The 25,923-nt window shown below is 37.2% G+C and overlaps 1 protein-coding gene and 1 pseudogene across 5 annotated transcripts in view; both read left to right on the forward strand.

The window, feature by feature from the left end:
- The window catches only part of FGD4 (FYVE, RhoGEF and PH domain containing 4), a 204,058-nt gene extending 180,904 nt beyond the window's left edge, over nt 1–23,154 (forward strand). For 4 of the 5 annotated variants that reach the window (XM_060024560.1, XM_060024564.1, XM_060024563.1 and 1 more), the window contains 7 exons: nt 2,845–2,875; nt 3,094–3,186; nt 3,525–3,650; nt 8,143–8,283; nt 11,014–11,154; nt 13,267–13,444; nt 15,957–16,656. In XM_060024560.1, coding sequence (XP_059880543.1) covers nt 2,845–2,875; nt 3,094–3,186; nt 3,525–3,650; nt 8,143–8,283; nt 11,014–11,154; nt 13,267–13,444; nt 15,957–16,072 — 826 coding nt within the window. In that variant the 3' untranslated portion in view covers nt 16,073–16,656. Of the gene's footprint in view, nt 1–2,844; nt 2,876–3,093; nt 3,187–3,524; nt 3,651–8,142; nt 8,284–11,013; nt 11,155–13,266; nt 13,445–15,956; nt 16,657–23,033 lie in introns of those variants that run through there. The other variant, XM_060024561.1, reaches the window with a different exon arrangement.
- A 279-nt stretch (nt 23,155–23,433) lies between these two features.
- LOC132434484 (large ribosomal subunit protein uL1 pseudogene) lies at nt 23,434–24,080 on the forward strand (annotated as a pseudogene).
- Nucleotides 24,081–25,923: the final 1,843 nt, after the last annotated feature.

Consider the following 25,923-nt stretch of genomic DNA (forward strand, 5'->3'; position numbering starts at 1 on the left):
AGATGATTCTCCTGCCACAGTTGAGGATACATGAAGGGGGCCATTTGGGGCTCTAGTAGCCTCTAGCAACCAGGACTTCTGGAAGGGGTGGCTCTTCTTATATGCTTATTGAGTGGGAGAGAAAGAGCTGGAGGCCTAGCATCCATCCCCCTAGCATAACCCTGTTTGGAAAGAAAAAAAACGAAACAAAACATGAGAACCACTGTAGTAGATCACAGCTACCTCATGCATGAACCTCTAGAAGACAGAGTGCTGTCAGGTTTTAAAATATCTGCTTTAGGAAACTGTCATCCATTTATCCTATAAAAAAAAAAAAAACAAACCTAGCATGGTGAAAATTGAGATCCACCAAAAGTTCACAGATCAGAAGTTAACTACTGATCCCAGCTCTGATGGTTTTCATACCCTAGAATCCATGGAGAATCAGAGAGCCCTTCTGTTCCTTTCTATTCCTTTGCACCAATAGCATGTGATTCTGGCTGCTTAGGTGAACTCATCCTGGATATTTGTGTTTAGTAACTATGTACGAGCTTAAACTTCACATTTTCAAAAGAGAATAAATTATTTTAATAGGAATCTGTACCCAGGGAGCCAGGGAATTGGTGATTATAGATATGGAACATGTGGCAGGTTAGGAAAGTTTGAAGAAATACCTAGCCAGTTCTTTGATTTCCCACAGAAAATATATAATGAAGCTGTATTACTTAGGGAGCTGCCAGGAGGCTGCCCTGAGGATTAGGAGGCAGCATTTCAAGCATGAGTTCAAATGGTGGAGGACTTGGCTTGGATGTTATGGTTTTCCTACTTTATCATGGTGGGATTTGGACCCCAGCCATCAAACCCAAGAGAACAATTTATGTTACTGTACTTGGAAGCCCCTGACCTAAGTCCTCACTCAGTGGTTGACTCCCTGAATGATTGGCCCTGGCCACAGAGAAGACTCATCAATTGTTCTGATCATCATAGAAGTCTTCATTACAGATGAATGAAGGTTCTGCTGGCTCTGAATATCAGCATAGTTCCAAATCTGCAAACCCAAGAGATGTGTCTGAACAGCAGAAGAGAGATTGTCAAGGATTCTTGGGTTGCCTGAGTTGAGACGGACTCCAGCCCCCCTCCATTAGCAGGTTGGGCTGTTTTTGCTTCAGGATGGGGCTGATTCATGAAAATTTTTCTTAAGTACAGGCAGTTATCATTTTGTAGAGTTCCAATATGCACTATTGGATACATTCCAATTAGTACTGAAAACACATTCATTTTTCCTTAAATTTCTTATTCCCCTAATCTCATTGCTTTAGTTGTATTTATGATTATATGATGAATTGAAGATCTGAATGAAGTGTGATTACTTATCTTCTGGTCTATAATGACTCTCTCAAGAATGTAGACAAACACTGAAATTCTCAGAAAGTCTGAAGGATTACATGGAACCCCAAATTGGGTATATATTTGGTGATATTTAAAGAGAATTCACTTCTGAAGCCAACACAGAAAAAAATGTTCTACTTTTCTTATTAAATAAGTCAGCCTGAAGACTGACCTCTCACACTCTGCCACCCCTTCCATATTCAAAAGAATATAAACTTTTGAAACAAAATTATTTTATGTAGTTTTTATTCAATGGTTTTCTATTGCTGAATGGATATAAAAATATAGTGATGAGTAAATTAAACAAAGGAGTAAATTTAAAAATCTGCCATGATTGAGAAAGTAAAACAAAAGGCATTAAAGACTTGTCAAGTTACTTTGCATTTAAAAGGCTAAAAGCAGCTAGCAAATAACTATGCTTCCAGAGCAATAGAGCTGATTTTGTGGGGGCGGGGCATAGCATTCGGGAGAAACCTTTTTTTTTTTTTTTTTTTTTTTTTTGGGAGAAACCTTTTTTGAGGGGCAAGATTAAAGCCCCTGCCCCCACCAAGGTTCTTGGTTCAGGATCCCCAGGTGAAATATAAGCAGAATCTTACATTTGACGTGCACGGATTCCAGCAGTATTCCTGGCACATCATGATACTCAGTTTTTGTGAGAAAGATGGATGGTGTCACATGGATGGTATGATCACAGACTTATACATATGTGATACCTGTGGGACTGTGGCATGTGACATTCAGGCTGGGACAGGGACTCAGACTTAGCCCATGCCTACCAAATACATACAAACAAATAGAGCCCACTCTTCACAATCCCTCAGTTTGGAGATCTTACTGAGTACAAAGTCTACTAAAAGGGAAATTTTTTCCCAACAGAAAATTATTAAATACTGGGGTTCATTAATATGTGAAACCTCCTTCCTACAGGCATTTAAATCTTCATTGTGTTTTATCTATAATGAATTAGGTATGGTATTGCCTGAAGCCTAGCAAAATAGAATTAAATTGTTTACCAAAGGAAATGTTACATAGCTCCCTAAGGCTTTACACAGATAATTTATAGTCTCAAGGATAATTGCAGTCTTTTCTAAGATGGGTTGTGACTAGCAGCCTTTCAAAGCCTCATGTGTTTTCATAAAGGTGAATTGGAAGACTAGGCCTATATCTAGTATAATGCTAGATCTACAGATACCTGATATATACAACTAGATGATGGTGGTTAAACTAATAGAAGCCAAACTTAACTCTCTCCATCAAAAGTTATGTGTACCAAAGTAAGTGGATGGTATAAAACTATGTTTATGAATTCATTTGTTCAATTGCCAGAGATTCTGTTTAATTTTTATTATAACTCCTTCTTGGACATCCCTGAATTTTCCGGAAAGTTGGACTAACATAAATACAGTTGTATGCACCAGGTATAACTCATTAATGTTCTCTTTATTCACTTTAATTTTTCGTTGTTGTTTGTTTTAGTTCTGAGCAAGACAAAGAAGAATGGATCAAGGTAAACCTGATTTCTATTTTCATTTTTGTTTTGTGGTAACCTCTCTATGTGTACCCAGATGTGCACATATTGTTGTATTATGCACATATTGTAGTCATCAGAATAAGGTCATTTAATTTTTAAGGTGATTTCCATCCTAAATATTTGTTTAATAAAGTGTTTTTATTAATTTGCATGTGATACTTTAATATCTGCTTTGAATTTCATGTATATTTTAGGCACTTCAAGAGACTATTGATGCTTTCCATCAGAGGCATGAAACCTTCAGAAATGCAATTGCCAAGGATAATGACATTCACTCAGAGGTTTCTGTAAGTTGAATTAAATTCTTTAAGTTCTTTTCTCTTTGCAGTTGCAGAAGATCTATCTAGTTATTTTGTTACCCAGTCTTTTCCCTTTGCATTGCCATAACTGGCTATTTGGACAGGATCTCATTTCTTCTTAGATGAATACAATAGAGTGCCTTTTCATGCTTCTTAAATGTCTTTGAACTTTTTTTTTTTCCTCTCTCTTTTTCTGGATCTTGAGTTTCAGAACATGGTATGAGCAATGTTGTTAAAATTCTTTTTAAAATAAATAAATGAATGAACAGATGGATGGATGGAAATGACAGTTTTTGCCATTAAAATGGAATCTCTTTCCTTTTTAGACTGCTGAGCTAGGAAAAAGAGCCCCAAGATGGATCCGAGATAATGAAGTTACAATGTGTATGAAATGCAAGGAGCCTTTTAATGCCCTGACGAGGAGAAGGCATCATTGTCGAGCATGTGGACATGTATGTGAGCTTTCTTGGTCATTAAGGTTGTTAGTCACTATATAAGTGTTGTAAAATCATTAACTTGGAAAAACACAAAGAAATCATTCAATAAATCACTTAGTTGATAAACTTTTGTTGGTGATAACTTTATGCAAAGCACTGTGCTGGGTCCTGGAGAAAAACTGGTAAGCAAAATGGTAGCCAGCTTCAGAGATCACATTCTAATGGAGAAAACAGACCAAATTAACAGACAAGCATTTCAAATGACTATAAATGCAATAAGAAATCAAGAAGTTAAAGTGGGGAATAACGGTAATGGAAGAGGATTTGGAACCAATTTTAGTTAGAAAAATGAAGACCTATCTGAGGCGTTTGATATTTAAGCTGATGCCTAAAAGGTGAGAAAGAGCTAACCATAAGAAAGAAGGCAGGGGCTTCCCTGGTGGCGCAGTGGTTGGGAGTCTGCCTGCCGATGCAGGGGACACAGGTTCGTGCCCCGGTCCGGGAGGATCCCGCATGTCGCGGATTGGCTAGGCCCGTGAGCCATGGCCACTGAGCCTGCGCGTCCGGAGCCTGTGCTCCACGACGGGAGGGGCCACAACAGTGAGAGGCCTGCGTACCGCAAAAAAAAAACAATAAAGAAAGAAGGCAGGAAGAGCATTCAGGCAGTGAGAGTTGTATGTCAAAAGCCCTGAGGTAGGATAGAGCTTCATCTATTCTTTTTAATTTTTAAATTTTTCTTTTTCTTTCTTTCTTTCTTTCTTTCTTTCTTTCTTTCTTTCTTTCTTTCTTTCTTTCCTTCTTTCCTTCTTTCCTTCCTTCCTTCCTTCCTTCCTTCCTTCCTTCCTTTCCTTTCTTTCTTTCCTTTCCTTTCCTCCCTCCCTCCCTCCCTCCCTCCCTTCCTCCCTTCCTTCCTTCCTTCCTTCCTTTCTTTTTGCGGTACGCGGGCCTCTCACTGTTGTGGCCTCTCCCGTTGCGGAGCACAGGCTCTGGATGTGCAGGCTCAGCGGCCATGGCTCATGAGCCCAGCCACTCCACGGCATATGGGATCTTCCTTGGACCTGGGCATGAACCCATGTCCCCTGCATCAGCAGGCGGACTCTCAACCACTGCGCCACCTGGGAAGCCCAATTTTTTTATTTTTAAAAATAACTTTATTTATTTATTTTTGGCTGCATTGGGTCTTCGTTGCTGAACACAGGCTTTCTATTTATTTGCAGTGAGTGGGGGCTACTCTTCGTTGTGGTGCACGGGCTTCTCTCTGCAGTGGCTTCTCTTGTTGCAGCGCATGGGCTCTAGGCATGCGGGCTTCAGTAGTTGTGGCACGTGGGCTCAGTAGTTGTGGCACACGGGCTTAGTTGTTGTGCAGCATGTGGGATCTTGCAGGACTAGGGCTCAAACCCATATCCCCTGCATTGGCAGGCAGATTCTCCACCACTGCGCCACCAGGGAAGCCCTGATCTATTCTTGAGACTGCCAAAAGGTCATGTAGCTGGAGCATAATGAGCAATCTAAGAAATAGAAAGATAAATAATAACCAAAGGAGTCAATGACTTTGAGAAAATATGAGATGGAACCTATAGCTTAAGTAGAAGTTCAGACTTTTGATGGGGAGAGGGAAACTTCCCTCCATTATAACGGAAAGGATAAAGGGAAAGATGAGTGGAAATGTGGGTGTGTTTTTGATTTGGTGGTGGGAAATGAGGGAATTTAGGTCTGATAATATCTACATATTCATTGAAGTATGAGGAAGAGTCATCATCTGAAAGTGAAGGGGGAAGTAAGAGGGAGGGGGGAGATTTGAGAAAGAGAGCTAAGTATGTAATAGTTGTCTCTGGGCAGGAAAAAATGAGCCTACCAAAGAAACAAAGATGCCTATTAGAGGTTTATGGTTATAAATTTAAAAGGACACACTAGTCCATTTAATGGAATGAAATATCTCTAACAAGATTCAGCAACTCAAGCCAGCTAAGGCAGTTGACAGGTTTTCAGGGATTGAATTGTTTCATATGGAAAGAGTGAGAAGGAACAAAGCATGACCTGAAGTTGGAGAGAAGTAGCAGCAGGTTTTGGAGGGCCTTGTAAACCAAGTTGAAGATTAATACTTTCTTCTAAAAAGCGACACATAAGCATAGAGAAGGGTAGGCATTGTAGTGTCATGACTGAATGTATTATTAGTATGCTTTCGTGCAACAGTTTTTATTGATAGTACATTCAGATTATTCTCAATTACATTGCAGATTTATTCTTCCTTTTTACCTAAGTTTTGACTCAGTGAGACAGTTTTATAATCAAAATCAAATTGATAGCAAACATCTTTTTTTCCCCCCCTCAGTGTAAGACTTTTTTAAATCTCTCATTGAGTTTGCTTGAAATGATTTCAGATATTGACATACTTGCTTTCAGTAAACAAACAAAAATATGAATGTACTGTGACATACTTTGAAAATAAATATTAGTTGACATGAATTTGCAGATACAGACATGTCTAATTTTAAATCCTAGTGTAATTTCATTGGAAGTATGAGAAAACAATGAACAATTTTTTATTATGAATTTTACATGATGTGAATCTAAACCGAAAGTTTTACTAATATTTAATTTCTTAAATATAGTTTGTCCACTATAAATGAGGGAAAATATTCTTCTAGAAGCAAGAAGATAATTTTATTTATTTATTTATTTGGCTGTGTCAGGTCTTAGTTGCACCATGCGGGATCTTTGTTGTGGCATGTGTGATGTTTCATTGCAGGACGCAGGCTTCTCTCTAGTTGTGGCATGTGGGCTCCAGAGCATGCAGGTTCAGTAGTTGCGATGCACGGGCTCTCTAGTTGTGGCACATGGGTTCTAGAGTGCGCAGGCTCAGTAATTGCAGCGCGCAGGCTTAGTTACCCCACAGCATGTGGGATCGTAGTTCCCCCACCAGAGATTGAACCCACGTCCCCTGCACTGGAAGGCAGATTCTTAACCACTGGACCACCAGGGAAGTCCCCAAGAAGATAATTTTTTAAACTGCAAGGTTATTTTTTAAACAGGTACTATAAATAGCAAAATACACAAGGACAATTTCTCATAGAGCTTACAGCCTAGTTAGGGTGACAAACATTAATCGAAAAATCACACAAGTATATGATTACAAATTGTGATCAGTGCATGCAAAAAGCACATGGAGGGCTTCCCTGGTGGCACAGTGGTTGAGAATCTGCCTGCTAATGCGGGGGACACGGGTTCGAGCCCTGGTCTGGGAGGATCCCACATGCCGCGGAGCAACTAGGCCCATGAGCCACAACTACTGAGCCTGCGCGTCTGGAGCCTGTGCTCTGCAACAAGAGAGGCCGCAATAGTGAGAGGCCCACGCACCGCGATGAAGAGTGGCCCCTGCTTGCCACAACTAGAGAAAGCCCTCGCACAGAAACGAAGACCCAACACAGCAAAAATAAATAAATAAAAATTAATAAACTCCTACCCCCAACATCTTCTAAAAAAAAAAATAAAAGCACATGGAACTTTAATAGCACAGTGATAAGAGATGGGCTGTATTCTGGAAGTTGGAGGAGTTTTCCTTGAGGAAGAGAAATTTGAGTCAGTATCTGAAGGATGAGCAAGAGTTAACTCACTGAAGCAGAGATGAGAGAGGGAGGGAGCAGAGCACTCTAGGAGCTGTAAGAAGCCACTGTCACTGAAGATAGAGTAAGAGAGGTAAATCATGCAGGAATTTATAGGCCATGGTTAAGAATTTGTTCCTTATCCAAGAGCAAAGGGAAGACTTTAAAGAAATTTAAATAGAAGAGAAATATATCAGATTAGCATTTTTAAGGAAGCATCTGATGCCATTTGGAAAATAGCTTGGAGGGGATCTTAGAGTAGTGGCCTGGACTCCAGTAGGAATGCTACAAGGACCAGTCGTGAGGCTATAATGGTCCAAACCAGGACATTGATAGCTTGGACTCAGGTAATTGCAAGGAAGATGTAGAAAAATGGACAGATTGAAAAAATATCTAGGAGATAAAATCAGCAGGACTTTATAACATGGTGAATCTATGGGGTGAGGTAGAGAGAGGTATCGGGATGACCCCTAGGTTTCTGACTTGCCATAACTGGTTAGGAGGCTGTGCTATTTCCAGCGATAGAGAGTACTCTGAGAGGGGAACAGGTTGGGAGGGACGAAGTGTGGTAAGGAGAAAGCTGGGAGCAAGGTAGACCATGAATTCACTTGGGGAAGATATAAAACGTCCAGAGGTATGAAGTGTAATGGTCTGGACCAAGCCTTTGAAGAGCTCCTACCTTTAGGGCCAGGAAGAGAAGGATGAGCAAGCAGAGCCCATCACAAACAGCATTATAATACATGACAAATACTCCAAATGTTCATGGGGATATTGTTAGTCTGATAAAATTTGCCCTTTACATTTAACTTTTTCTCATTTATTATTACCTATAACTGATTATTGCTTAAATCTTGTTATTTTTAAAATATGATTATTCACTCTTCTTTATTTTTTCTTAATTTAAGGTGGTTTGTTGGAAGTGTTCTGATTATAAAGCTCAACTTGAGTATGATGGTGGTAAATTGAGCAAAGTTTGTAAAGACTGTTATCAGATAATAAGTGGATTCACAGACAGTGAAGAAAAGAAAAGAAAAGGAATTTTAGAGGTATGAAATATTAAATATTGGATATCTTTCAGATTTTTATACTAGAAACAGAATTTTTTTTAACTCTGAAGAATACAAATAATATATTTTGTTATTTCTCTTAGTATTTAATAATTTGGACTATGATGAGCAAGATTTATATTTTTGTTCTATTGCTGACTCTTGCGGTCATGCTCAGTTGTACAGAAAGATGAGGGACAGTGCCATGTTAACCAATGTGCATTTGAGAGTAAATCCAGTCCTTCCTTGGCATCTGCGGGGGATTGGTTCCAGGACCCCTACAGATACCAAAATCCGCGGATGCTCAAGTCTCTTATATACAGTGGCGTGATACAGCCAGCTCTCCATATCCTTAGGTTCTACATCCACAGATATGGAGGGCTGATTGTGTATTGATTTTGTGAAGGTAGCTGTGGTCAAATATTAGAGTATTAATTGACATCTCTTCTAATGCCCAACTTACTACTATATATATTTTTTTAAGAGGAAAGCTTTTCTCTCAGTTTCATCATATTGGCTTTGAAAATACTGTATGATATTATTAAAATTTAGATTAAAGTCTTATTACCTGAAAAACTCTTCCAACTTATTGCATTAAAAGAATCATTTAATGGCCAGTGACAGTAATCTGAGAACTACATTGAAATATTACTGAAATGTCTCACAAGTAAGTTTGATTCATGTTTTAGATAAATTCAAACCTCCCAAACCTAGGAACTGTAATGCAACTAGTATCTGAAATAAGTTTTACACCCAAAGATATTAACAACATAAGTAATAAACTACATAATAAGGGCTTTTTGACAGAAAGTTCAAGATAGCCTGGAATTATGTGAAGAATAGACTCATGATCAAAACTCTTATGTATCAAAAAAAAAACTCTTATGTATCTAAAATCATAGACATACTTGGTTTATTAAGAATTTCTACAATTTATTTAAGAATCAATGAGTGTTTATTGAACCCTACACTGTATAAACATACAAAAAGTCATTTCTGTTAACTGAAGAAGGATCATAAACTTCAAGGTCCACTTGAGCTTAAAGTACAGGCCCACAAACTATAACTCTGCATTCTTCTAGGATATAGATGTTGCTTGTATGGCAGACCAGAGTGGACTTTCTCTGGCAGGGAGGGTGGAAAGACATGCTTCAGTAGCTTCCAGAAACACAGTCTCGAAAGACTGAACAGCGGCAATGGATGAGACTGGCATAGAATAATGAGTCAAATAACTTGTTTTAAGAAGTGCATTTCAGGCTGTATCTATGAAATAAAAATCTCTAGGTAGTTCTCTAGAAAAACCTGTACTTAGAGGAAAATTAATCAATTACTTATTAGGTTAACACATTTAATCAAATGTATTTATAGTGTGAAGTCCATAAGTAGAAGATAAGTGTGGATGTGTGCATATGCACACACACATACATATATATTTGAAACTTACTCATGACAACTAGTTTGTTATGCCCTCTAGACCAAGGATCAACAAATTTTTTCTGTAAAAGGGCAGAGAGAAACTATTTTAGTCTTTGCAGGCTGAAAGGCAAAACTGAGAATATTACTTCTAAAACAAGAGAGAAAACAAATTTTCTCAAATTTTTATTGACAAAATTAAAAGTAATAATTTAGTATAATTTTTGTAATATGGTAATAAGTATGGAATTCCTTTGGGGGAGGGGAGATAACATTTCACTTAGTTGGAGTCCAAAGTTTTCGTATTCTAGATCATCAGATTGATTTTAAATGGTCATCTGTAAAAACTCTGCTTAGCTCACAGGCCATATAAAAACAGGTGGTGGGCTAGCAGTCCATTGTTTGCCAGTCAATGCTTCTTAAACTATCTGTGATGAAGGGCCAGTTTTACTTTCTAAACCATCACAGCTCAGTATTTTTGTAAAATACACAATTATGTGCTTGGGTATCATCACAAGTCAGATTGCTATAAAAGTTTCTAAATGCTTACTCTTGCTTTCTGTGCTTATCTCGAACTGGTAGCAAAGCAGTTTGCAAACCAGCACTGTTCAGTGGATGACACTGGATTTGAGAGATAGAAAATGGATGCAAACCAGTTGCTTTCCATGATATGTGTAGTAGAAACCATCATTTAGTCAAAGGGTTTTGTTCCCTTTTTAGCCAGTGATTTACGTATTTGGAGACAAAGCAGAAAACCGTACATGGCTCCACAAAGAGTTATTGCAATTTAAAAAACTTTAAAATTATCTCAGGTATAGAACAAAGGTTGCTGGTAAGTATTTGCCTTTTTGCTATTGCATTCTTACATAGTGATGTTGGTATAGCATTGTGGCTAAGAGTTCAGACTCCGGGTCCAGACTCAAATCCGAGCACACCAATTCCTAAATCTTAGGAAAGCTATTTCATCTCTAAACCTCATAATAATGCAAGTAATAACTTTTTGGTGTTGGTGTGAGGATTAAATGATATAAGTAGTGAGCTAAGAAAAGTGCCTTCATAGTAAGCAGTCAATAAATGTTTAATTTTATTTAAATTACAGGTCTGGTAATACAGTTAAAATTGACTTAATTCATCGTCGATCTAGATGAATGTTTAAATAATAATTGCAGATGAACCTTCTCTAGACAATCCCAGGAGACATTTTATATAAACACATTGTAATTTATGAATGTTACCTTAAGTTGAATTACCTCTCTCTCTGGTTCATTTTGTGTTCATTCACTCTCTCTCACTGTTTCTTTCCATCGTATTTTCTAGATCGAATCTGCAGAAGTATCTGGAAACAGTGTGGTGTGCAGTTTTCTTCAATATATGGAAAAGTCAAAACCTTGGCAGAAAGCTTGGTGTGTGATCCCCAAACAAGACCCTCTTGTGCTGTACATGTATGGTGCCCCCCAGGTATCTAAACTTCATCTTTCTGAAGGGACGGAGTGAGGCCAGTAGACACTGAACTTAAAATCCTTCCATTACTTCTCTATAGAACAAGAGAATTCACACAGTTTCACTATTTTTCATTATAATTGAAAAATAATAAGTAACTAAAATTCAAGTTTATTTAGACTGATTCCTTCTATAGCCAATAATTTCTTCAGCCTGTGAATCATTTGCCCCCTTCTCTCATTCCTATTTAGTGGGTTTGAGAAAATGTGAGTTGAATTAGGAAAGGGCATGGGGAGAAGAGGTTGAATCAGAGGGAGAGGCAAGTAGAAGGAGCATTTTTAATGATGGGAAATATTAGTAAGGCTTTTTTTTTTCCTGCATGGAGGGATACTTGAAAAAGAAAGGAATGTGAGAAGGTGAATTTAAATCAACCTTGGATTAACATTATCCAATAACAATTTTTTGAGACCTTATGTGAATGGATCTGAGATAAATATATGGGAACAGCAGACATGCACCAGGCACTATGGATCGTGTTGTGCTTAAAAAACCAACAACACTTAAATCAATTGTGCACTCACCTGGAAACATATAAAAATTTTCATGTACCTCTTGTGTTTTAGCCTATATCTACATTAAGTGCTAATAAAACTTTATTTTAGAAATAGACTAAAAATGCTGAGATATGTGTGTGTGTGTGTGTGTGTGTTTTTAATTGAAATATAGTTGATTTACAATATTGGGTAAGTTTCAGGTATACAGCACAGCTATTCAGATATATATATATATATTTCTTTTTTAGATTCTTTTCCCTTATAGGTTATTACATAATATCGAGTATAGTTCCCTGTGTTATACAGATCCTTGCTGGTTATCTATTTTATACATAGTAGTGTATATATGTTGATCCCAGCCTCCTAATTTATCCCTCCTCCCACCCCCTTTTCCCCTTTGGTAACCAAAGTGTGTTTTCTGTGTCTGTGAGTCTCTTTCTGTTTTGGAAATAAGTACATCTGTGTCTTTTTTTTTTTTTCTTTTAGATTCCATATATATCATAAGCGATATCGTATGATATATGTCTTTTTTAAATTTTATTTATTTTATGATATATGTCTTTATATGGCTTACTTCACTTAGTATGATAATCTCTAGGTCCATCCATGTTGCTGCAAATGGCATTATTTCATTCTTTTTTATGACTGAGTAATATTCAATTGTACGTATATATACCACATCTTCTTTGTCCATTCATCTGTTGATGGACATTTAGGTTGCTTCCATGTCTTGGCTACTGTAAATAGTGCTGCAGTGAACATTGAGGTGCATGTATCTTTTTGAATTGTGGTTTTCTCTGGATACATGCCCAGGAGTGGGCTTGCTGGATCATATGGTAGCTCTATTTTTAGAGCTGTTCTCCGTACTGTTTTCCATAGTGGCTGCACCAATTTACATTCCTACCAACAGTGTAGGTGGGTTCCTATTTCTCCATACTCTTTCCAGCATTTATTATTTGTAGACTTTTTGATGATGGCCATTCTGACCAGTGTGAGGTGATACCTCATGGTAATTTTGATTTGCATTTCTTTAATAATTAGCGATGTTGAGCATCTTTTCATGTGCCTTTTGGCCATCTGTATGTCTTCTTGAAGAAATGTCTGTTTAGGTCTTCTGCCCATTTTTTGATTGGGTTGTTTGGTTTTTTATTCTGTTTCATTGTTTTTCCTACATTCTTTTCCTGTCCATAAGTAAATTGATGCATGAATGAATGAAACACCAAATAGAACTGCATTTGATAATGAAATCATCATTAACATTTGCTGGTTTTGTACAGTAAGATGACTATTCTTCCCTTTTACACTGAAGAACTGAATGGGCTCCCTCACAGGGAAAGAGGTGTGGGGTCAATGAACTCTAGCTGATTTAGGTGTCAGCACTCATTCATCAATTCACTCAGGTGACGTTACGGGTGGCCTCATACACAAGCACTGTGCTAAAAGCACTGGCTCCCCATCTCTCTCCATGGAGAGTTCACAGTGCGAGTCTGTGGAATGGTTGTAAGAAAGGAGGTTTAGTGGGCGCCGGATCACATCTCACCATGTTTTTTCTTTATGTACCATGCTTTTTTCTTAGGATGTCAGAGCCCAGGCCACTATTCCACTCCTGGGCTACATTGTGGATGATATGCTGAGGAGTGCAGACCTGCCACACAGTTTCAAACTGACCCAGTCCAAGTCTGTGCACAGCTTTGCTGCAGACAGTGAAGAACTGAAACAGAAGTGGCTGAAAATCATCCTTTTAGCTGTCACAGGTGAGACGCCAGATGGCCCTAGTAAGCATCCAGCCACTTTGGACGATCATCCTGAACCTAAGAGAAAATCAGAATGCTGAGTTCCAGGGCCTACTGCAGTATGGAGGGGGGTCTCAAGATTTACAGCTCAAAACATTCTCAGCTCTCCTTTTTCATCTCTTAGCACTTTATGTTGAAAAATACAGGCTCATAAATGCATCTTTGGGGGGACTATTTTCCTATGTTTATGTACTCTTACTGAAATTAATGTGTAGAGCCATTCTACCCATAAAGTTTGAAATAATGTGAAAAATAGAGCATTTTTTAATGAGCTATTCCTTGAATATGTACTTTTGTCTTGGAAAAAACTGGTATCAATTCTATCACTTCAGGTTAGAAAAGGCCACTTTCATTTAAGAAATCCTTTAATGTCTTCACTTACACATGTAGGATTTATAACAGTTTGAAAGATATACCTCCATGTTGCCAAAATAGATCCACGTTAAAAATAAAAAATACAGGGACAGTTTAGGCTATTAACTTATTTAATTTAGTTTATAAAGCTCAAGCTGCATAAATGATGTACATTCTTTTAAAACAAAAGAAAAAGAACAAATTGTTGGTATTCAAACTTTCAACTTATTAAGATACTTGTTTTTGTAGAAATACTTCTAAGAATAAAATATCTTAAGTATATAGCAATTATGTATATATAGTATTAAATACAAATATATATATATATATATATATATATATATATACACACACACACACACACATTATACATGCTTTTCTCTTCAACTTTAGGTTCATATTTGTCTCTAATTTATTTTTTAAATACACAGCATGTTTTATCTTGGAATTGACCAGTGTTCTAAACTTAAGAAATGTTTTTGGTGATTTATGTTTAACTGATTGACATCTAAGGGTCTTGATATTTTTATAATAAAAAGCTGTAATTTATGTGGCATGGGATATATTAGTGAATTCCAACAGTATTTTTAAAGTACTATTTTTCTTTGTTCTGTGCCTATTTAAAACAGTGCCTCTCTTTGAAGGTGCTAATAATACCTACTTAAATATAAGATGAGGGTTTAATTAATGCTTCAGTCTTGATTATTCTGAGATAAGTGCATTTTGGTCACTGGGATGGTCAAGTCATACAGGTTATTTTACCTTTTACAGTCCTCTAATTGTTGCAGCGGTTAATATCAGCATGTACAAGATACCTGACCTTACACAGAACTGGGACATATGGAAACTACATTTATTGTTATGTTTTTCTTTCCCATAAGACTGTTAATTGTGGTTAAATGAGGACTATATATAATTAACACTTAAGATAACTGGGTGGGCCTGTTCGTTTGTCAGATATGAAACAAAATTCACATGGGGTAACCTATGATTGAGGGGGATGGATAGGTAATTAAGAAAGTTTATCCTCAACTCTTTAAACCACCTCATTAAAGAAGAGTGGGGGAAAATACAATATAAAAAAGCAATATTTTAATGGCAGGTTTTTCTCGGGGGTACAAGATGATTGACGACAGTTTGAGCATTCTTTTCCCTTTTATCCTCTGGGGAATTTTAATAGACAAAATGTGATTCCTTGTCACAAAGGCTGCTTTTTATTATATTGTAATTGTGATTAAAATCTCACATTAAGTTGGCTATTTAAGTTCATCCTTTCCTCAAAATTAGATCTCATTCTCTTTTTTTGTTTTTCTCATTTACTCTGTCATTTTCCAAATATTGTCACTTTTTAATGCATCTGTCTGCTAGAAATCGACAAGAATGGCCCCACTATCCTCGGCCTTTGAGGATTACACCTTAAATGTAGATTAGCTTCACTCAGAATTTGAGATTGCCACACATCTATTCAGGCCCTGTTTTTTTTTTAAGAAATATTTGAAGTATCTCTTTTCTTCCCCCCCACACCCCTAAGGAGCAGATAAACTAATTATAGTGGGCATGATTAGGTTGCCTTCCTCTGTAAAAGGAACACCAGCCATGATCCATCAACATTAAACCAAATACTTAGAGCCAAAAAAAGATAAAGATAGCTTCTTAGGCCCTATTAAATTAAGGACAAATTTTTAATTTTTTACATTGATTCTTTTTTCTAGTTGCCAACCGTGTGTGTGTTTGTGTTCAGGGGTGGTTATTGAGGTTGAACTACGGCTCTAGGTGATGCTTTGGTTTTCTTAATCTCAAGAAAAGAGAAGCAATAAAAATGTAGAATGGTTAACAGAAGAAGGTGACTTCTGTAAATGTGGATAGAAAAATGGAAATGTAAAAGCCAATTAGAAGATTTACGAGCCAGATTATTTTTGAAAACTATTTTGAACAACAAGAAGATTACACTTTCCCTACAAATAAGTTCTGCTGGAATGGAAGTAACATGAACACATTCAAGCTTTGGCTCAATAAATATCAAATGTTATTTAATTTAGATTATTTAAAGAATACTCATGTAAAGAGAATATTTATTATCATGCTCTTAACATTATCTTTAATTTGTTTTAAAAAATAGAAATATTAGTATTAGAAGAGAATTTCTGCTTGTCCAGTCACCATCTTCACATTCCACATGTTCTTTTGCCAAGCACAAAGAGAAGCAATGAAGCAGCCTTACCTGTTTCTTATTAAAGAATCACGAATGCTTTTACTTGGAGAAAGGCAAAGGAATACTCTTAGCCATTTAGAAACACTCAACCAAAAGACCTCAAAATGTGATTGTCTGGTTGCAAGAATAATCTGTCTTTTGCTTTCTGAGACACCTGAGCAGTCATGACAAATTGAACCTAGAAAAATAATTGGTTGTTTTACTATTAAAACCCACATTCCATTCTGGTCTTATTCTTTATTTTCTCTAAATCATCTTTTTTTTAAAGTGCCCTTTCTCTAAACTTAACAAAATACTTCTTTGATAAAACTGCTATTTTTTATAAAACATTCCAGTTTTCTCAACATAAATTTTGCTTTATTGAAAGTCTACCAATGAAATGTAGTGCAGACTTATCTCCAGGTTTTAAGTGGGACCCAATAATGAAAAATGCCACCAGCCACTTTTGTAATAATGGCATCTATAATGCCATCATGTATGCAAGCAATAAAACTCTACAGGGTAGGTTTTACACTGAACTTTTAATGTGAATGTTCCTAGCCACAAGGGTATAGAAAATTAACTCCTAGGAGTGATACTGTGATTCAAATTGCTCAGTACAGGGAAAAGAACGTATGTGTGGCGGGGGGTGGGGTGGGGGAGGGACAACATTATTCCTTGGATTCAAGTAACCATCAAAATCCTTTTTATTTTACTTTAAAGTTTTTTAAAGGCTTTTTTTTTTTTTTTGCAAAGGGTATGTATGGGTGGTTAAAACAGTTAAAGCACATCTGCACTACACATTTCATTTTCCATGAAGTTTAATGTAGCTTGGTGTACTTATATTCACTGGGTAAGCTACCCAAATTAAAACAACAACAACAACAGTTTTTTTAAATTACCACACTTTTTATTGTCTTCTTTGTGGAAACAGGAAACAGATCTAAATTCCCCTTTAAATTTTAGATCTCATTTCTGGTTATACTCAAAGCCTTAAGTTCTTATTCTGAGCATATGTAATAATGATTTTCCTGAGCTGGATATATCCTGAGGAAAAGACACCAACAGGAGCAAATAAACTTCTAGGGAACAAAGGTCTTTTTTTCTTTTTTTTTTTTTTTCTTTTCCAGGTATCCTTGCTATAATGCACAGTAGAAAATACATTAAATCTTTCTACATCACATAATGTTCCTGTTAGCGGGTCTAAGATTAATCACATGGTATTTATAAGCTAAAATTAATTCAAAAGGCAAGAATGTCATAATGTCTTCATTCTTAACTTTTGTATTCTTCAAGAATATATTAATATAAAATCTGTGGCTAACCTGCTCTTATTCTTAGGACTATACTGGACATCTGTAGTGGATCATGTTACTTTTTCATTCTCATCCAATTTTAGTAAAATCAAATTGCTTTTTATTTTCATGTTACTATCTACTATAGAGTCTCCAGATTTAGAAAATAGGAGTATGATATATAAAAGACCACTAGATATACTTTTAAAACCATTTCTCTGAATTTATGCATACATATATATATGTAAAAGCAATGTTGATTTCCAATTCTGTTTTTCCATAGGAATGAAATTTTTATAGAAAGTATTCTTTTTAACTTAAATATTTTAACATAAATTATATACATGGATTTTTAGTATAATTCATTCTTATGTATGCCCTGTAATCATGTTGTCATGAAAGGGTAACTTTGCTTTCTTTACTGATGTGGTAGAGAGGAATAAGATTAGGAACTGAAACAAGCAAGGACAGACAGAGAGGTGGACAGAAAGAGTCCCTTGGACTCCAAATCAGAGCAATATATGCTAAGATAAATGAAAAACACTTAAACTGCAGAGGGATATAAACTACAAGATGTAAATCTATGTAATTGTACACTGATGGGATCCATTACACCTGGGCCTTTCACCTTGCCCTCTAAATTATACCACTAGTATCTTGTCATTACTTTTTCTTTAGACCTAAAAAAAAGAAATAATTCTATTGGACTATTTTCTGCACTGTTTACTGACATAAAAAAATCCCTCAAGTCAATCATGGTCTGTATTCTACTTTATGGACTGAACATTTGGCAGAAAATAGTGTCTTTTCTGTCTTTTGAGATGAAATAGCACATGGCTTCTACAAGATAGTTTTTAACTCATTGGGGGGTCACTGAGAGTTACATGATGTTTACCCCTTCCTAAAATTCATTATAGATTGAATTAGTGTGATTAGGTAGATTTAGTGAGAAATTAAATCAAGAAATATTGTAGCATATTTGAATAAGTAAATACCAAATACATAGAGTGATATATATATATATATATATATAAATATATATATATATATATATATATATGGGTTTGGGAAGAGACATAATAGTCTATGGGGACCATTATGATAACAGAATTACATTATATATTACACATTATATGGATGTTGAAATGTATCGCTTGGGGAGGGGTGTCTCCCTTCATTAGCAATCATGTCTGTATATAAAACTTTGGAGGTTCTTGTTTGTTGTACCAAACTAGCATTTCATTTTATGAGTGACAATTGACTGATATTCTTGAATAAGTGTTATCTGGGTTTTTGAATTGTTGACTGATCAATTTGAAATGTATATTAGCAAAATTTTAGAATTAACTCAAATGTGAGAAAGTATACACAAAAAGTAATTTTTCTCTTCTAGCTGTATGAATGTAAAATACTTGCAGATAGTGTATATATTGTGTAACATATGTATATTTGGTCATAAAGGCAGAGAATTGGAAACATTGTAAAATTAAGCACTTTAATTCCTATTAAATATTAAACACTTGTATCTTGTAAATAAATACATCTTTAAATGAATTCGAAAGACTTAGCTGTTATTTGAGCTAGGATTATATATGTTCAGTTCACAATGATTTTGGTTGTCAGAAATTTTGGTTGATTCAGAAAAAAGTTACTCCTTAAGGTACTGATGTTCCTTTCCACCTCCAATCCCACCAAAACCTGTGTAAATATTTCAAGAATAATATTATTCAGCATTATTTCATAAGTAAAATATTTCCAGAGATAATCCTTTTTAGACATTTATTACCTTTTTCAGGCCTTGAAGAACTATTTATTGATACTTACAAGCAGTTGACATCAGCTGTTGCCCTTGGTCCATCGATATGACTTGTTTGCGTCCACCTTACACCAGAATGGAAATTGTGGCGTAGAGAGCCAGTGTGGCCTATTTCAGAGCTTCTCAAACTTTAATATACATAGAAATCACCTGAAGATCTTACTCAAATGCAGATTCTGATTTAGCAAGGTCAGTGATGAGGCATTTGTTGTTAACAAAGTCTCTGGTGGTGTTGATGCTCCTCAAACCATTCTTGGAGTAGCAAGCTTATAGTGGAAGGGACTTAGTCATAGACAACTGGCTAGAAATCCCTGGCTCAAGTACACTTCAGCCTTACATCACAGACACTGTTCCTTCTTCCTGCAGTGCTCCTTCCCTAGATGTCTGCATAATGAACAGCTTTTGCAAGTTAAAGCCTGCTCGGATCTCACCACCACCTCATTTAACTGCCTCTGCTGCAACAGCACCCCATGCTGCCCTAATCTGATCTGTTTTTTTTCCCGTAGCTCTTAACATCTTGTTACGAATTAGATAATTAGCTGTTTATTTTTTATTGTCTGTCTACACCTGCTAGAACATAAGCTCCATAAAGGTAAGGATTTTTATCTGTTTTGACCACTGATGTCCCCAATCCGCAGTACTTGGGGTTGCTTGGCACATTGGCACATTGTAGGCACTCAGTAAATACTTACGTGGTGGGACTTCCCAGGCAGTCCAGTGGTTAAGACTCTGCTCTCCCACTGCAGGGGGCACAGGTTCCATCCCTGTTCGGGGAACTAAGATCCCGCATGCTGCACAAAAGCTAGGTTATATAAAATTACAAAAATGAACAGAACTGTTCTTCCAAAACATCAAATTGTTATGGGTATAGACCTTTGGAATAGAGGCTGAGAGGAAAAGAAATCAACATTTTATATAGCTAAATTGTTTTAATAACAAAGCTACATTCCTGATAGTGTTTAAAACATAGTCAAGGACTTCAAAATACAATGGTGAAAATCTTAGTTAACCTTCGCACGACGGATTCTTGCTTTTTAAATAATGTCTCAGCCCACTCTCACCACCACTACCACCACCACACCTGGTCTGTGAGGCAATTAGAGGCAGCTGGTTACTGTTCCAGAGGAGCCAGAGGTGATGAAAGATACATGTCCTGAGGAAGTGGGGCTGGCAGAGTGGACCTGACACAGGGTTTGGATAATGAGCTCCCAGTCTGGAGTCACTCTCTTATAGAGGAAATGATTCATGTGTTGTTTTGGTCTTGTATTTAAGTAAAAACAAATCCAGGTTGCTTTGTCTTAATAAAGGAAACTCTGCTTTTATACAGTGAGATTGGACCATGTAGTCCATTATGGTGTTTTCACAAGAAAAAATATTTTTAGATCACTTACATATATGGTTATCATACACTGAACAAAATTAAGTATATTGTTTCTATATAGAATCATGTCCAAAGGTGGAAGAAACATACCTCATCCTAAAGATCATCTTGTAGTTTTTCAATATCTTTTCCATCAGTATGTGTATATGTATGTCTGTGTGTGTGCTTCGGGAGTGGAAGGCAGGCAGGCACAGACTACAGGGAGAATGAACCAAAGGGTCCAGGCTCACAGTTGTAAATATAGGAGAAGGAACGCTCAATAAAGAAAAAAATATTTGCTAAAAAATCTTGATACTTTTCTGAGTATACCTTTTTGGTTGAGTTTTGACTTTTGAGCCATCTTAGTGTTTTATATACACAAACACACATAATAAAAAATGAAAAAATCTGAAATGGGGGCTTCCCTGGTGGCGCAGCGGTTGACAGTCCGCCTGCCAATTCAGGGGACACGGGTTCGTGCCCCAGTCCGGGAAGATCCCGCATGCCGCGGAACGGCTGGGCCCGTGAGCCATGGCCACTGAGCCTGCGCGTCCGGAGCCTGTGCTCCGCAACGGGAGAGGCCACAGCAGTGAGAGGCCCGCGTACTGCACAAAAAAAAGAAAAAAGAAAAAAAAATCTGAAATGGAATATAAATACAAATGAACATATGTCAAATAATAGCAAATGAATAACATAACCACTCTGAAGATAAAAATTAGAACTAATACACACTTTTGAACACAGTATGTTGACTATACATGCTTAAACTAAAGGCAAATCGAATTATAAATACTGAATTCTAGGTCATTGGTTTGTTTTACCCAGTGGTATGACTTAGCATTTCTAACATTACTTTTACTGAGTTCAACTGAGCAAATAATAGGTTGAGCATAATGCGAGCCAAATTTCTCAGTGTCAGAGAAGGCAGTTTCAATATGGAAAAGGAGGAACGTGATACTAAATTCTGTGTTGTTGGACTAGAATTACAGGTATCAGTATGAACACATGATTTTATAAAGTTAGCTAGCTAACTGTGTATAGATAGTTATAATACATTTATAGACATATGTGTATGTGTGTGTGTTTGTGTTGTACATGAGCATATATTTCCTAGCTGACTGCTGTGAGGGTCTAGAAGCAATAACAACCCTGTAGCAATGAGCATACCTATGTTGGTTTCTAAATACCATTTCCACTAAAAGGAACCAGAACTCCCTGAAAAACTAGCTGATTCTAGAGCTAGAGCAGAGCAAACTGAATTTTCTCTGCTCTAGCTCTAGAATGCCAGAAAGTGAAAAAGTACCCAAAGAATGATGGGGACATGTCAAAAGACCCAGGAGTCAGCTTGAAGAGGCTCCAGCTGGCAAAATCTGGGACAGTTGAACATGTCATTGAAGTGGGAGGGGGAAGGGGAAGGAACGATGGTAATTGAATAAAATAGGAACACATGGATTCAAACTGATAATGAATGAATGAATGAGGAAAAATGAAAAACTCTTCCCTGGAATTTCCTGGCAGTCCAGTGGTTAGGACTCCATGCTTCCACTGCAGAGGCCATGGCTTCGATCCCAGGTTGGGGAACTGAGATCCCACATGTGGCATGGGGTGGCCAAAAATCAGTCAATCAGTCAATCAACAAGTAAATAAAAATGTAAAAAGAAAAACTCTTCCCTATAATAGAATGCAAACAAGTAAATGTAGAAGGAATAAGAAAGTTAAAAAAATAGCATTTGACAAAACATTGTAATAATTCAGGTAAGAATCATCAATGGATACTATAACTAACGGGTAAAAAATTCTTGAAGACAAGTATATCTACATAGTCTCAAAGTTGTACCCACAAAATTCTTATTAATTACAGAAGGGAAAAAAAATAACTTTACAATGGAAAAACTTGGTGGACAGCACCTTAACCAAGTTAATATCATCAGTAAGGACAAACTGGTATCATGGGCCTCTTGATCTGAAGCACTAAGGACACAGCATCGCTTCTGTGGTAATCCTGCCAAAAGTGAAGAACCTCAACCTAATCATAAGGAAATAACAGACAAACCCAAACTGAGAAATATTCTTCGGAATACTTGGTCTATATTCTTCAAAAATGTTAAGGTCATGAAATACAAAGACAGACTGAGGAACTTTTCCAGAATAAATGACTAAAGAGACATTACAGCTAAATGCAATGTGTATGTAATCCTGGATCGAACCTAGGCCAGAATATTTTTTTCTACTATAAAGTTTTTATTGAGGCCATTGGTGAGAAATTAATAACATCTGGATTAGATCATCACATTATATCTGTTAATTTTCTTGTTTCAGCAAGTTGCAATGTAGTTATGTAAGAGAATATCCTTGTTCTTGAAAATATTCAAGTATTTCAGGGTAAAAATGCATCATGTCTGCAATTTACTGTCAAATGGTTCAGAGATGAAAGAGGGAGAGAGAATAATTAAGCTAATGAAGTAAAATGTTAATAGAGAAACTAGACAAGGGTAAACTAGAGTTTTTGTAATATATTTCTAACTTCTGTTTAGGTCTACATGTACATCTGTGCTCCCAATGAAATGGGCACTGGTTCCATCCCTGGTTGGGGAACTAAGATTCCCGCATGCCGCTCAGCGTGGCCGAGAAAAACAAAACAAACAAAACCCACAAAACATGTACAGGTATTTCAAATAAAATTTTTTAATGTTTCTATGGAGTTTAACCCAGCTATTTTCCTGAGATGTTTTGTAAGCCAATTGCAACTTTCCTTTACTTCATCTCTCTTCATACAAATAAAAATTATTTCATAAAAATATATAAAGAAAAGCAACTTAAATTGTCCCAGGAAAAAACAATAGTATAAAGAGATAGTTTGTCTTGAGTCATTCACTCATTCAACATTTAAATACTGAGTGTTGCTCTTTTCCGGTTATCGTGGCACAAGGCACCATGAGCAGCAAAGTCTCCCACAACACCCTCTACGAGGCGGTGCTGGAAGTCCTGTATGGGAACCAGTGCAAGGGCCGGAAGGTTTTGGAGCCAGTGGCCCTTCAAATCAGCCTGAAGAACTGTGACTCTCAGTAAGAGGAACGCTTCTCAGGCACTGTCAGGCTTAAGTCCACTCCCTGCCCCAAGTTCTCCGTATGTGTTCTGCAGGACCAGCAGTATTGTGATGAGGCCAAAGCTGTGGATATCCCCCGCATGGACATCGAGGTGCTGAAGAAACTCAACAAGTATAAGAAACTGGTCAAGAAGCTGGCCAAGAAGTACGATGCCTCTTTGGCTTCAGAGTCTCTGATCGAGCAGATCCCACGAATACTGGGCCCAGGCCTGAATAAGGCTGGCAAGTTCCTTTCCTTGCTGACCCACAATGAGAACATGGTGGTCAAAGTTGATGAAGTCCATGATCAAGCTCCAGATGAAGGAGGTGCTGTGTCTGGCAGTGGCTGTTGGCCACGTGAAGATGACATATGAGCTTGTGTACAGCATCCACTTAGTTGTCAACTTCCTGGTGTCATTGCTCAAGAAAAATTTGGCGGAACATCCAGGCTTTGTACATTAAGAGCACCATGGGCAAGCCCCAGTGCCTTTACTAAGGAACAGCTTAATATGCCATACTCCCACCATTAAAATAAATAAATAAATAAATATTGAGTGTTTCCTATATGCTGGTTGCTTATTGTATCAATATTTAAGGTCTACGATTACTTTGAATATACTGACAGTAGGTTTCTTTCTTTTTTTGAAAATTGTAAAGCACTACAGCATTTATTTATTTATAACATCTTTATTGGAGTATAATTGCTTTACAATGTTGTGTTAGTTTCTGTTGTATAACAAAGTGAATCAGCTATACGTATACATATATCCCCATATCCCCTCCCTCATATGTCTCCCTCCCACCCTCTCTATCCCACCCCTCAAGGTAGTCACAAAGCACGGAGCTGATCTCCCTGTGCTATGAGGCTGCTTCCCACTAGCTATGTCAATGCCACCATCTCACTTCGTCCCAGGTTTTATTCCTGTCCTGCCCCTAGGTTCTTTAGAACCGTTTTTTTTTTTTTTTTTTTTTTTTTTAGATTCCATATATATGTGTTAGCATACAGTATTTGTTTTTCTCTTTCTTACTTACTTCAGTCTGTATGACAGACTCTAGGCCCATCCACCTCACTACAAATAACTCAATTTTGTTTCTTTTTATGGCTGAGTAATATTCCATTGTATGTATGTGCCACATCTTCTTTATCCATTCATCTGTGGATGGACACTTAGGTTGCTTCCATGTCCTGGCTATTGTAAATAGAGCTGCAGTGAACATTGTGGTATATGTCTCTTTTTGAATTATGGTTTTCGCGGGGTATATGCCCAGTAGTGGGATTGCTGGGTCGTATGGTAGTTCTATTTTTAGTTTTTTAAGGAACCTCCATACTGTTCTCCATAGTGGCTATATCAATTTACATTCCCACCAATAGTGCCAGACGGTTTCCTCTTCTCCACACCCTCTCCAGCACTTATTGTTTGTAGATTTTTTGATGACAACCATTCTGACTGGTGTGAGGTGATACCTCATTGTAGTTTTTTTTTTTTTTTTTTTTTTTGCGGTATGCGGGCCTCTCACTGTTGTGGCCTCTCCCGTTGCGGAGCACAGGCTCCAGACGCGCAGGCTCAGCGGCCATGGCTCACGGGCCCAGCCGCTCCGCGGCATGTGGGATCTTCCCGGACCGGGGCACGAACCCGTGTCCCCTGCATCGGCAGGCGGACTCAACCACTGCGCCACCAGGGAAGCCCTTCATTGTAGTTTTGATTTGCATTTCTCTAACGATTAGTGATGTTGAACATCCTTTCATGTGTTGGCAGTCTGTATATCTTCTTTGGAGAAATGTCTATTTAGGTCTTTTTCCCATTTTTGGATTGGGTTTTTTGTTCTTTTGACATTGAGCTGCATGAGCTTCTTGTGTATTTTGGAGATTAATCCTTTGTCAGTTGCTTCATTTATTTTCTCCCATTCTGAGGGTTGTCTTTTTGTCTTGTTTATGGTTTCCTTTGCTGTGCAAAAGCTTTTAAGTTTCATAAGGTCCCATTTGTTTATTTTTGTTTTTATTTCCATTTCTCTAGGAGGTGAGTCATAAAGGATCTTGCTGTGATTTATGTCACAGAGTGTTTTGCCTATGTTTTCCTCTAAGAGTTTTATAGTGTCTGGCCTTTCATTTAGGTCTTTAATCCATTTTGATTTTATTTTTGTGTATGGTGTTAGGGAGTGTTCTAATTTCATTCTGTTACATGTAGCTGTCCAGTTTTCCCAGCACCACTTATTGAAGAGGCTGTCTTTTCTCCATTCTATGTTTTTGCCTCCTTTATCGAAGATAAGGTGACCATAAGTGCGTGGGTTTATCTCTGGGCTTTCTCCCTTCTTCCCTTCATCTATATTTCTGTTCCTAT

The sequence above is a fragment of the Delphinus delphis genome, chromosome 11 (genome assembly GCF_949987515.2).
Source record: "Delphinus delphis chromosome 11, mDelDel1.2, whole genome shotgun sequence".
In the NCBI taxonomy this organism is placed as follows: domain Eukaryota; kingdom Metazoa; phylum Chordata; class Mammalia; order Artiodactyla; family Delphinidae; genus Delphinus; species Delphinus delphis.